The sequence below is a fragment of the Scyliorhinus canicula genome, chromosome 3 (assembly GCF_902713615.1).
Source record: "Scyliorhinus canicula chromosome 3, sScyCan1.1, whole genome shotgun sequence".
Lineage (NCBI taxonomy): Eukaryota > Metazoa > Chordata > Chondrichthyes > Carcharhiniformes > Scyliorhinidae > Scyliorhinus > Scyliorhinus canicula.
Window position 1 is genome coordinate 20,550,629 of NC_052148.1, and position 14,387 is coordinate 20,565,015.

The window sequence follows — 14,387 nt, forward strand, 5'->3', positions numbered from 1 at the left end:
ACCCCATGGTGGGGTATCCTCACTTGGGGGTGGGGGGGGGGGGTGATGCGCCCATCAATTCACCCGAGACATGAGTAGAAATAAACGGTGGCTTTAATCAACTTAGAACAGTGCCTGCCTGCGACTGATCGAATACTGAGAACCGCCTACAGGTCAACTGCTCTTTATACCTCACTTCAAGGGGAGGATCCATGGGTGAAACCCATACATGCCCCAACATGTTCCCCTGGATAATGCCATACAATGGCCCATAGGAGAAGCCCACAAGGGCAACAGCATAGCACAGATACAAATACAAGGGCAACAGCACAGATACAAGTACAACGGTGGATTATTGGTATAATACATTCACCACAGGGCGTAGTGTTCATGTGTGTGGGGGGGGGGGGGGGGGGGTAACATTGCCCATGGGTGGGGGGGTGGGAGACCCACAAGCTGACTTAAAGATCGGGGCACCCTTTCAAAATGGCGGCCCAATCTCTGAGTTCAGCTCCTCAGTGCTAAACCGGTGAGAAACTCCCTGGGGCCCAATATAGTGACTAAGTGTCATTGGATCGGGGTGGGGAACTCAGTGGCAGAGCTGCCGGGAAATTCCCTGAAAAACCCGCCACCAATTTACTTTGAAATGTTTTGTGAGAAACGGGCTCTTTGTCTCCACAAGTAGCATGCGGTGATCACTCCTATCCATCCTGGAACGGACAGTTGCAATGATGTCAGGTAGATTAGCAAGGGAGAGGTCAAATAAGCTTTTCCCCCTTGTTGGTTGTCTCACCGTCTGCTTGACAACCGGCCTGGCAGAGGTTTTCTTCAGGACTCAACCAGCTCAGTCAGTAGTGTTGCTACTGAACCAACCTTGGTGACAGACATCGAATTCCTAGAATTCATTCTGCATCCTAGCTACCCTCAGTATTTTTTCCAAGTGGCATTAAAAATGGAGAATTACTGATTCATCAGCTGACGGAAGGCAGTGAGTGGCAATCAGTGGGAGTTCTCCTTGCCCGTGTTAATCTGATGCCATGAGACTTGATAGAGTTTGGAGTCAATGTTGAGGGCTTCCAGTCCCACTCCTACAACGTATTGCCACCTCTGTTGGATCTATCCTGTTAGTGGGACAGGACATTTCCAGGGAAGCTGATGATGGTGCCTGGGACACTGGTGAAAAAGTATTGTTTTGTGAGTATGACTATGACAGGCTGTTACTTGACTGGTCTGTCGGACAACATTCCCATTTTTGAGACAAGCCCAATTTGTCGGTGAAGAGAACTTTGCAGGGCCCACAAAAGGTTTCTATTGAAAAAGAACCTCAGCTTCTCTAAACTGTTGTGTTCTTGTACAGAGACAGTGACTGAGTCGACTTACTAAAGAACATCCAGTTCATGATGATTTCACCTCCAGACTCCCACCTGGCTACAGTGTCACGTGCTTGACTGGATTGGATTTGGATTTGTTTATTGTCACGTGCACCGAGGTACAGTGAAAAGTATTTTACAGCGAGCAGCTCAACAGATCATTAAGTACATGAAAAGAAAAGGAAATAAAAGAATATACATAATAGGCCAACACAAGGTACACAATGTAACTACATAAGCATCAGCATCGGTTGAACTATACAGGGGCGTAGTGTTAATGAGGTCAGTCCATAAGAGGGTCGTTTAGGAGTCTGGTAACAGCTGTTTTTCAGTCTGCCCATGTGTGTTCTCAGACTAACCTTAATCTTCTCCTTTAACCTGATTTCCTCTACACAGACACATATACAATCCAGCACCTTCCCCTTTAACCTGGTTTCCTGTACACTGATACATACACAATCCAGCACCTTCTCCTTTAACCTGATTCCTTGTACACTGACACATGCACAATCCAGCACCTCCTTCTTTAACCTGATTCCGTGTACACTGACATTCACAATCCAGCACCTTCCCCTTTAATCTGATTCCCTGTACACTGACACATACATAATCCAGCACCGCCTCCTTTTACCTGATTCCCTGTACACTGACACATACACAATCCAGCACCACCTCCTTTGACCTGATTCCGTGTACACTGACACATACACAATCCAGCACTGCCTCCTTTGACCTGATTCCCTATACACTGACACATACACAATGCAGCATTTTCTCCTTCAACCTGATTTCCTGTATACTGACATACACAATCCTGCACCTCCTCCTTTAACCTGATTCCGTGTACACTGACACATACACAATTCAGCACTGCCTCCTTTGACCTGATTTCCTGTACACTGACACATACACAATCCAGCACCTCCTCCTTTAACCTGATTCCCTGTACACTGACACATACACAATCCAGCACCGCCTCCTTTGACCTGATTTCCTGTACACTGACACATACGCAATCCAGCACCTTCCCCTTTCACCTGATTCCCTGTACACTGACACATACACAATCCAGCACCGCCTCCTTTAACATGATTCCCTGTACACCAACACATACACAATCCAGCACCTCCTCAACCTGATTCCCTGAACGCCAACACATACACAATCCAGCACCTCCTCCTTTAACCTGATTCCCTGAACGCCAACACATACACAATCCAGCACCTCCTCCTTTAACCTGATTCCCTGAACACCAACACATACACAATCCAGCACCTCCTCCTTTAACCTGATTCCCTGTACACTGACACATACACAATCCAGCACTTTCTCCTTTAACCTGATTCCCTGTACACTGACACATGCACAATCCAGCACCTCCTCCTTTATGAAATGAAATGAAAATCACTTATTGTCACGAGTAGGCTTCAATGAAGCTACTGTGAAAAGCCCCTAGTCGCCACATTCCGGCACCTGTCCGGGGAGACTGGTACGGGAATCAAACCGTGCTGCTGGCCTGCTTGGTCTGCTTTAAAAGCCAGCGATTTAGCCCAGTGAGCTAAACCAGCCCCTTTAGCCTGATTCCATGTACACCAACACATACACAATCCAGCACCTCCTCCTTTAACCTGATCCCCTGTACACTGACACATACACAATCCAGCACTTTCTCCTTTAACCTGATTCCGTGTACACTGATATACAATCCAGCACTTTCTCCTTTAACCTGATTCCGTGTACACTGATAGATACACAATCCAGCACTTTCTCCTTTAACCTGATTCCATGTACACTGATAGATACACAATCCAGCACTTTCTCCTTTAACCTGATTCCGTGTACACTGATAGATACACAATCCAGCACTTTCTCCTTTAACCTGATTCCCTGTACACTGATAGATACACAATCCAGCACTTTCTCCTTTAACCTGATTCCGTGTACACTGATAGATACACAATCCAGCACTTTCTCCTTTAACCTGATTCCCTGTACACTGACACATGCACAATCCAGCACCTTCCCCTTTCACCTGATTCCCTGTACACTGACGCACCAACGTCATCCAGTCCCCACCCTATATAACCTGACCCCCTTGTACACTGACACATCCACACCATCCAGCTGCCTACCCTTCCCCTTTAACCTGATTTCCTGTCGGCGCACAAAGCCGCCCCGCCCACTTTGCCCCTTTACTTCCAACATGGCGCCCCTGCCGCCGCCGCCGCTGCCGCCTTTGCTGCTCGGCTCTGGGCTGTTGATTTGGGACCAAGTTTAAATTAAGCGAAGAATGAAAAATGATAAATTAAAACCAAAAGAAAGATAGAAAATAGTGAAGTGAAACGGACGGCACCGAGAGAAGGAGAGGAGGAAGCAGGAGAAGACAGGAACCCAGAGCCGGAGTCATAGGAAATAAAACAACATATTTCCTGGGCAATGAGGAATAAATATTTTAAATCATTATTAATAATTATTACAATGTAATTATTCCGTTTGTTAAATTCAGTTCAGCTGGAAATTGACCCATATTTAGTGAGTTGAGGGTGGAACCCCGTCTCAGGGTTTTTAAATATTAATATTTTTATAATCAACATGAACTGTTTTAAGAATTGATTTACAATTTAAAACAAATCTACCAGAAGGAGGTGAGGGGAGGAAATATTGTCCCTGGAATCTGCTGTTTGAGAGGCAGAAACAGGTGAGACTGTTGCTTGGCAGCTCAATGCTGACAGCTTTTTATATTTGCATTTTAAAGAACTATGTATGTAATATAATGTGTTAATATGGAAATATATGTTTTTTTCTTAGGTGATTTTCCTTTTTAATGATCTGGCATTTAATTGATTTTGAAGCTAGGTGTGTCTGTGTAGGTGTGTCTGTGTATTTGTATCAGGGGCTGGGGCCTGGTGATCAGTCTCACGTTCCCAAGGTGAGGATCGATCCGTAGGGAAGGCAGGAAAGGGAGACGGGGACCTGCGTTTCTTTATCATCTACCGCCGCCCCCTCGGTCCATCCCAAAGTGCTTTAACGGTACCTTGACGTTGCTTTTGAGGGTGTGGCTGCCATTGTAGGGAATCAAGAACTTGCCTTTAACAGGCGATGAGCCACCCTTTGAGCCTCCTCCATCACTCATTGCGATCATGGCTGATCTTCTATCTCGACTCTGATTTCCCTCCTGATTTCTTTATTCGTTGATTCCCTTAGTATCCAGAACACTATTGTCCGCAGCCTTGAGTGTACTCAACGTCTGAGCAAACTGAACTCCAAAGATTCACAAACTACGGGCAGCACAGTAGCACTATGGCTTCACAGCGCCAGGATCCCAGGTTCGATTCCCGGCTTGGGTTACTGTGCGGAGTTTGCATGTTCTCCCCGTGTCTGCGTGGGTGCCCTCCCCATAAGTCTTGAAAGATGTGCTATTATGTAATTTGAACATTCTGAATTCTCCCTCCTGTGTACCCAAACAGGCGCCAGAGTGTGGCGAATAGGGGATTTTCACAGTAACTTCATTACAGTGTTAATGTAAGCCTACTTGTGACAATAAAGATTATTATTATTAAAGAAATCTTTTGCCTTTCATAACCCTCCAGACTCCTCAAAGTGCTTTCAGTACTTTTTAGCAGTGTAGTCACATGTAGGAAACGTAGCAGCCAATTTGAGCACGTAAGCCATGCATTAATAACCAAATAATCTGTGATGTCGATTGAGAGATAATTATTGGACAGAGACACCGGGGGAAACTCCTTCACTCTTCATTGAAATCGGGGAATGGGTAATTTCATGGCACCAGAGGAGGCAGACGTGGCTTTGGTCTACGTCTCTTCTGAAAGGTGGCACCTGCGCTGCTGCAGTGTCCCCCCAGTACTGTACTGGAATGTTAGCCTTAATTTGCACTTGAGATTCTTGCTTTTGGGAGAAGTTTTGTTGAAATATAAATCTATTCTGAGCATGAAGCTTTGTGATTTAATATTTAATGGATCAGAAAATTTAAATTGGGAACGCGTTGAAAATTTAAATCAACCACATGAGGGTCATTAGATGTCCATTTTTGGAACATTGCATGTGGATGGAATCAGCTTAGTGGATTGAGGAGTTTTTATTGCTGTTTTGTGTTCCTATGGGAACACCATGCCATGGAGTCCTTAATGAGGGACACTCTGTACAGCAAAATAATGTGCTTTCCTTTTTTTTTACAAAAATAGCTATGAAAGGTTAGCCCGTGCAGTGAGTGATGCAATGGTGCTAAATTTGTTACAAACTCTCATTGGGTCACACATGTCGTGACGGGTGATGCAAGGCTGATCCAATTCAAAAGCACCTCCTCCACAGCAGCCCTTCCACTTTGTAAGTTTTCAAAAGCCAATTCGTTTTATTTTGTCTGGCAATCGTGGAGCATTCTCTAAAAGTACCGGCAATATTAAACAATTTGGATATTGTGAAATGTATTTTAGGGGTTGAATGCAAATTTTGTTTTTAAAAAGTACATTGTATATAAATGAGTACTTTATTTTTGAAATGGATACAATTTGTCACAAGATTTCAGTGAAGTCTCCAGACGAATATAATTTTGTACACATTTGTGGGAAATGAAATGAAATGAAAATCGCTTATTGTCACGAGTAGGCTTCAATGAAGCTACTGTGAAAAGCCCCTCGTCGCCACATTCCGGCGCCTGTCCAGGGAGGCTGATACGGGAATCGAACCGTGCTGCTGGCCTGCTTGGTCTGCTTTAAAAGCCAGTGATTTAGCCAAGTGAGCTAAACCAGCAATGTTGGTATTGCTGACCAGGCCATCTCTAATTGCCCTTCAGAAGGTGGTGGTGTGCTGCTTTCTTGAACTGCTGCTGTCCCACATGGTGTAGGAAACCCACAATGCTGGTAGGGAGGGAGTTCTAGGATCTTTTTGCCCAGTGGCAGTGAAAACCACAATATTGTTTCAAGTCAGGACAGAGGAGAACTTGCAGGTGGTGATGTTCCAATGCACCTGCTGTCCTTGTCCTTCTCCTTGTCCTTCCAGACAGTGGTGGTTGCAAGTTTGGAAAGTGCTGTGAAGAAGCCTTGATGATTTTCTACAGAGCAGCTTATCGATGAGTGTGAAGCACCCAGCCATCCACTTGCGCGTTGTGCAGGGTTGTGGCTAGAGAAAGTACTTTGATCTGTACTGGGATATAAAATCTGAGAACAAGGCACTTGGCTGAAAAATAACTTTGTATCATAAAGCCTCTTATCATGTCTCAAAGTGCTTATGGTGAATTACTCTCATGGGCACGTAAAAAATATTACTGCAATACCTCAAAATTAAAAATTAATTCTAGGTTAAACATAACTTGTGTGAATTAGTATTTATGTTAGTTTTTTTTCCTTACTCAGAGGTTTCCCCTAGCTGGGGTTCAGCCTCAGGATAGGCCTGAGGTAAGATAAAGTTTCTTCGCTCAAAGTGTTGTGAATCTTTGGAATTCCCTACGCCAAAGGGTTGGGGATATTTCATAGTTGAATAAATTTAAGGCTGAGATAGACAGATCTTTGGTGTCTCAGGGAATCAGGGGCTATGGGGAGCTGGCAGGAATGCGGAGTTGAGGCAGAAGATCAGCCATGATCATACCGGATAACAGAGTGAGCTTGATGGGCTGTAAGGTCCGATTCCTGCTCCGATTTCTTATGTTCTTCCCAATATGATTGAGTTAAGTTTGACCTTGTTATGACCCTGGTCCATGTGGTTAAGAAGTGAGTTATTGTTGGATTTGTGAGGCGCGTGGCCACATATCTTCTGGAAACCCTTGCATTGTTCTTATTTCTGCACTTCTGATCGAAGCTCAAAAATATTCCAACCATGCAATATAAAATGTACAACTGTTTTTGTCATTGCCGAGCTATGACAAATATGTTCACAAGTGGCTCTGACAAGAATTTTGTCTGCCAATTAGCTGGTTAACCTCTCCTCAAGATTTACCATTATCTCAGCCTAGGCTGGAGGCTCTTGTATAATTGTCCAATTTATCTAAATAACTGGCAACAGCAACATTAGAACAGAGGTGGTTATTTACAACTGCTGTTTGTGGAATTCTGTTTACAAATTGGCTGCCTCATTTCGTGTGCTTAGAAAGTATTTAATTGGCTGTGGGTCAGTTTGGGGTTTGACAGTGGGAATTCCATCAGGGAATGCATCTGCTTTGAGGCAGCAAACATGTAGCACTTGGTGCTAAGAAAATAGACAAACAGCAGTCATCTCTCAAGTACAAAATGGTTGGTACTCTTCTTTCTGGAATATGCACCTGTTTCCATCAGGCAGCATGCAAAAATGCTCATTCATAGTTTCCCACTGCTGAATATTGTGTAGATTAGAAAGATTTTTTAAAAATTATCTTAGGAGATGGGGCATCACTGCTCGGCCAGCATCTATTGCCCATCCTTAATTGCACTTTATTGGAGGTGAACAATATTTTCCTTTATTCACAGTATTCAGGTAGAGTATAAATTCTACCCTAATGTGGCTATAAAACTAGACGCAGAGGACACAATCTCAGACTGAAGGGCCGATCCTTTAAAAGAGAGATGAGGAGGAATTTCTTCAGCCAGAGGGTGGCGAAGCTGTGGAACTCTTTGTCGCAGTAGACTGGAGGCCAAACCACTGAGTGTCTTTAAGACAGAGATAGATAGGTTCTCGATTTAATAAGGGGATCAGGGATTATGGGGAGAAGAGAGGAGAATGGGGATTATAAAAATATCAGCCATGATTGAATGGTGGAGCAGACTTGATGGGCCAAGTAGCCTAATTCTGCTCCTATGTCTTATGGTGGCACTTGTTACCTTAAATAAGGTCAGGAGAAAATCAGAACCAAAATACCACTATCTTTTCGTGACAGATTGTTGATTACAAAGCCACAGTGTTTCTGGATAGCACCTGGGAGTTAATGCACTCAAACATACCATGTTTCTTAAATTAGTTACTACAATGAGTAATGTTTTTTTATGAAACCTCTTTGCTGGTAGCTTAGTATTGTCCCTGACAAGACAGGAATGCATATCTCTCATGAGTCCAAAGTTATACTACCTGCTGCTTTTCTTTATTTCTATTCTTTCTTGTCTCATGAACCAAAATAAACCCAGTGCAGACGGGAACGACTGAATGGCCTGCTCCTATTTCCCATGATCTTATGAAACAAAAAGCACCTGACTTAACTGTGCTGGAATTTGATCTGAATCCCAACTTCTATTTGTTCTAGACTTGATTTTTATAAAGAGAAAAGGAGAAAATAACTTGAATTTATAAACTGCCTCAATAAACTCTGAACCATTGATGAATTAACCCCCGGCTGAGAGAACAGGTTGGTGATTTGCTGATATCACTGGATAAAAAGGCGTCAGATGGAGTTGTCAACTGAGGGAATCTGAGTGACCTTTGCTGATCCTCTTTTTGATGTTTTCTCTTATTGGTTGATCATGCCTAGTTTGGCGGCCAGAGTTGAGATTAGGAAAGTGTAAGTGTGAGCTTTAGTTACACGGCTGTTATATATTGTGTCAATTCTGCTGGCTGTCTTTAATTCCTGACCTCTGTTCTCTGCAGCATTGAAAATAGCATTTGGATTCTAAAGGTGACTTAGCAAAATGGACACTAGCAGGATGGACAACGAGGCTAATGGCAGTGGGCCAGCCGCTGACTCCATCTCCGACTCCTCCTTAAAACTGAATGGTTATAATTCCGAGTTAGATGATGATGAAGGCGAGGGCTTGAGCTGCGATAGTGGTGATCTGGAAGTCAATCCTTTTGACGGATTACCTTTTTCCTCACGGTACTACGAGCTACTAAAACGGAGAAAAGCTTTGCCGGTCTGGAATACCAAGTACCACTTCATGGAGAGCCTTGTCAACAATAATGTGGTACTGGTATCTGGAAAACTGGGATGTGGTAAAAGTACTCAGGTTAGTACTCAACTGAGGAGTTTACTCATCATGAGTGATGCATTGAAATCAAATTGTTGAATTAAGCATTTCCAACTTTATTCTTGGTTACATGAATGTGATTTCTGGATTAACACAATATAGACTTGATTATTTCACCTCTTCCTGCATGACATGCCTATAACTAGCCTGATAGTTTTAACCTGACAATCTGAAGAAAGTACATGGCATGAACCAAAATGTTTTGATCTTGTTCTCTTTTGAAAGCAGTGATTTTTGGTGGCATATAGTTCTGTTGATAGTCCTAATACTTTATTTGAGAGTCCAGGTTATTCAATTGTGCCTGACAGTCCAATGCACCAAGGCCAGAATTAGAGATGCAACAATATCTCGGAGATGCTTTGCGCCTGGAGGAGGTCGCAGAAATAGAGAGGGGTGAAGCCATGGGAGGATTTGAAATCAAGGATGAGTATGTTTAAATTGAGACATTGCTCAGCTGGGAGTCAATGTTGTTTCAAGAACATAGGGGTTCAGTCAGTTGCAGAGGAGAGGGATATCTTTTATCTAACATAACCTCTGCCAAAAAAGTAATATTTGGTTCAGTTATACTGTATTGTACTGTGACCTGGGAATGCTGGATGCTGTTGCTGCTTGTCAGTTTTGAAAACCTCTATCTTGCCACCCTCACACCTTCAAAAACTAAATGAAGAGTCTTTCACCATGTCTTTGCCCCCATCCCCACCATCTTGAGCAAAGAAAGAACTTGCTTTTCTGGAGTGTCTTTCAGAACCTCACCGTATCACAAAATGCTTTACTGCAAATTAAATATTTTTGAAGCGTAGTCACTGGTGTAATGTAGGAAATGTAGCAGCCAGTTTGAATATTGCAAGCTCCCACGGCTAGCAATGACGTAATTGATCAGCACATCTGTTTCATTGAGGAATAAATATTGCCCTGGACACCAGAGAACACTTTCCATTACTTCAGGGAATCTTCTGTGTCTATCTCAGAGGGCATTTGGGGCTTTGGGTTAATGCCATCCAAATATATCTTATGGGATCTCACCTCAGGACTGTGCTGGAGTGTCAGTCTAGATTTTGTGCTCTGGTCTCTTGAGGTGAGATTTGAAGCCACAATCCTCTAACAGTGAGACACAGGTGACACCTAAGGATGGAGTGCAGAGGCCTTTGACTTCTCAATGATTTAGTGTTTCAATTTCTTATTATAAGTGAAATGCTTTTCCTTCACTGTGAATTTTGTGTTCATTAATGTATGGGAATCGAACAACAGCAATAATTTTAAATTTCCTTGTCCTTTCTGGATAAAGAGACATGTTGCTTGTTTTGCATATTGATCGTTCGCATGAGCGGGATAGGGTGAGGAAGCAAGGGGATAATGACATGAGGTTTTTCATGGCATACAGGAAGGTGACAAGGCAGTGAATGCTTTCCACTCTTGGCTGTCCATGTTAGTTTGCAGCATTACTAGATCCGTAATACAGGGATGCGAAGTCTGTCCTGCCAACATACAACAAGCCCCAGACAGGAGGATGCCTTGTAATATGACTAAACTGTACAGTTTCTCTCATCAGCAGTACTGATTTTCTTTGGCTTGTGAGATTATTAATGTGAAAGATGCGTGACAATTTTTACTGTAAACCTGCACCCACCAGAAACCATATTTAGACTGTCCATTTTTAAAAAACTCTTGGGTCACTAGGATGAAAGTTTTATTTATCAACTTTAGAAACATGCATAGAAAATAAAAGCAGGAGGAGCGGATTCGGCCCTCCGAGCCTGCTCCGCCATTCGTTCTGATTATGGCTGATCATCAAGTTCAATACCCTGATCTTCCCCCCCCCCCCATTTTTTCTGAATCTACTCGATCTAATCATGTTAGAATGTTATTAATTTCTATGAGATCCCCTCTCACTCTTCTGAACGCCAATGAATATAATGCTATATTCTCCTAATAATATCCTACATTTAAAAACAAAAAAGGCTAAACAAACAAGCAAATTTTTCAACGCCTGAACAAAATTTATTTTTGTTTTCCAGTGACATTACAACAACACAACTCTTCCCCTCCCCGTCGCCCCTGTAGCTTTATAAAGGGCTCTGAATCTGGGGACTGCTTGTAGTCCCAGTTTTAGTCACCGATGGTGCTGATATTACAGAGCAGCTCTCTGAGGTGGGATTTCCTCATGAGTGAGGGGCCGAAACCCCCGTCTCCAATAAATTAACGCCCTTTGGAGCATTAAATGGCTATGGGGCGATTAGTATTGGCGGGGAGGCTTTCCCTGCTGTCTCTTCGGATGACAGGGTGGAAAACTGCCGCCCAAAACAACCCCGCCCGATATGCTGAGCTATGTTCTGACTAGTTGCCAAGGCAAGTCACATTTCAGGATATGCAATATAGTTGCCAGTTTTTTTTCCCTCCAGTAATTGGCTTATTCATCCCCTCTCACATGAAGTACAGGGCAAATGCTTCTAGTTGACACGTGGCAACAAAAAAATTGAGCTCGGTTTGTTAAATTACTTGGAATCAATTTTTATAGACATGTTTACAGCTTAAATAAAACGAGTCTGCCAGGGAAAATAGTGCATGGAAGTCTGCACATATTTTAAAGAGTGAACAATTTGAGCTAATCTCAATGTGGAGACAGATATTGGAAATGCTGAAATTGAGAGCTTGACCTTAAATCTATTCTAATTTATAATTCGTATGTATTTGTGTTGTTGGAGAATATAAAAGGTTTGTGGAAACAACATTTGCAGTTTTCTGTCTGGAACAGAGACTAAAATTTAAATCCCAATTGTTTAACATTCAATTTTTAACATGACGTGGTAAGTGTAGAAGAATTGGGATGCAGCAGGTCACGCAGTTAATGGTTCCTAAATCTTGGATTTTCCTCACCTTTTGTCTGAGTCTAGTGGACTAATTGATAAGAGATTAATTGTTATGATTCGTCAACAACTGCATTATATCAAGCGACTTCTCAGATTGAACTTGTTCTTTGTCGCCCAATTCCTGTGCTCCTAACCGAGGTTAAAGTTTACAAATAAATTCCAAGGCTTTTATTGCTTTCACAGATTATGTATTAGAATTTTGAGAGAACTTATTCCACAAATATTGCCAGTGACGGAAATGGAGTGCATTAAGCAGATAGGCTATTGTTGCAATTTATATTTATATGCTAGTGGATACATATTTTATAAACTAAGGTTATATATGTAAAATTTGGCTACCTTAATTAATTCCAACTATTCTCTCTTTCTGCATTAGAGCATGAAACTGTTTTCTAAATAATTCCAGGGTGTTTTTATATCGACTTCTTTGTGGATATCAACAACTGAGTGAAAACCGTCTTGATTTCAATCTTAATTTACCTTTTGCTAGTTATAACCTCTTGATCACCTGGAATTTGAAGTGCGTTTGCATTTTTTATACTGTTTCAATCTTGTGTACATCTATGATTACATCTTTTGAGACTATTAGAGGGCACTTCTGTTCTGTTTGAAATTAAAGCAAGTCACAGAACGTAATCAGCCAAAGCTGAATGCTGAATTAAAAGGATAAGATAAAGCACAAAGTATCTTGGGTTGAGTTAAGTTTTAGAAAATAGGAACAGGAGTAGACTGCAGCCCAGCAAGCCTGCTGCGCCATTCAGTATAAGCATGGCTGATCTTTGGCTTCAGTTACACTTTTCTTTCCCCTTCCTATGTCTCTTCATACAAGGGGAACCAAAAACCTGTCTTATCTCAGCCGTATATACACTCTGTGATGGAGCATCCACAACACTCTGGCATTGAGAATTCCAAAGATCACCATCATTTTATTGAGTCATACAGCACGGAAAAGGCCTTTCGGTCCATCGCGTCTGCGCCGGCCAAAAACAACCACCTAACCATTCTAATCTCATTTTCCAGTACTTGACCTATAACCTTGTATGCCCTGGGATCACAGTGCACATCTAAATACTCCTTCAATGTTATAAGGGTGTCTGCCTCCGCCAACCTTTCAGGCAGTGAGTTCCACACACCCACCACTGTCCAGGTAAAAACGTTTTTCCTCCCATCCCTTCTAAAGCTCCTGCCCCTATGTCCCCTAGTCATTGACCCATCCACCAAGGGGAAAAGTTTGTTCCTGTCTACTATACCCCTCAGAATTTTATACATCTCAATCATGTCCCCTCCTCCCCCTCAGTCTCCTCTGCCCCAAGGAAAACAATCCAAGCCTTACCCAATCCCTCTTCATAACTAAAACTCTCCAGCCCAGGCAACATCCTGGTAAATCCCCTCTGCACCCTTCCCAGTGCTATCATATCCCTCCTATCATGTGGATTCCAGAACTGCACACAATACTCTTGCATAAGCTAATGTTTTACACATTCCAGCATAACCTTCCTGCTCTTAAATAAAGGCAAGTATACCACATGCTTCTTAACCACTGGATCCACCTGCTGTGCTACCTTAAGGGACCGATATAAATCCCTCTGATCCTCGGTGCTTCCAAGAGTTCTGTCATTTATCATGTATTCCCTTGCCATGTTTGTCCTGCCCGAGTGCATCACCTCACACTTATCCAGATTGAAGTCCATTTGCCACTGACCAGCCCATCTATATCCTTTTGTAATTGAAGGCTATCCTCTATTTATCACCCCACCAATTTTCATATAATCCGCAAATTTAGTGATCAACCTTCCTACATTCATATCTAAATCATTTATGTGAACCACAAACAGCAAGGGCCTCAACACTGATCCTTGCGGGACCCCATTGGACACAGGCTTCCAGTCAGAAAAACATCCCTCGACCATCACCCTCTACTTCCTGCCACTCAGCCAATTCTGGATTCAATTTGCCAAATTTCCTTGGATCCCATGGGCTCTTACAATCTCCCATATAGGACCTTGTCAAAAGCCTTTCTATAGTCATTTCATCTGGCCCTGGAGATTTGTCTACTTTTGAGCCTGCCAGACCACTCAGAACCTCCACATTGTCTCTGTTGATCTCTTTAATTTTATTGCAGTCCTTTTCTCTGATTTCGATACCCACACTGTCCCTCTCACGAGTGAACACTGACACAAAATATTCATTTAGAATCCTACCTACATCCCCTGGCTCCACACACAAATTAT

General features: G+C 42.7%; 1 protein-coding gene across 2 annotated transcripts in view; it reads left to right on the forward strand.

Annotated features, from left to right (window-relative positions):
• The first annotated feature begins 3,542 nt into the window (after positions 1-3,542).
• The window catches only part of LOC119963848 (putative pre-mRNA-splicing factor ATP-dependent RNA helicase DHX32), a 113,680-nt gene continuing 102,835 nt past the window's right edge, over positions 3,543-14,387 (forward strand). Inside the window, exons 1-2 of one of the 2 annotated variants that reach the window (XM_038793201.1) lie at positions 3,543-4,047; positions 8,913-9,268. In XM_038793201.1, the coding sequence (XP_038649129.1) occupies positions 8,954-9,268 (315 nt within the window). In that variant the 5' untranslated portion in view covers positions 3,543-4,047; positions 8,913-8,953. Of the gene's footprint in view, positions 4,048-8,651; positions 8,674-8,912; positions 9,269-14,387 lie in introns of those variants that run through there. The other variant, XM_038793202.1, reaches the window with a different exon arrangement.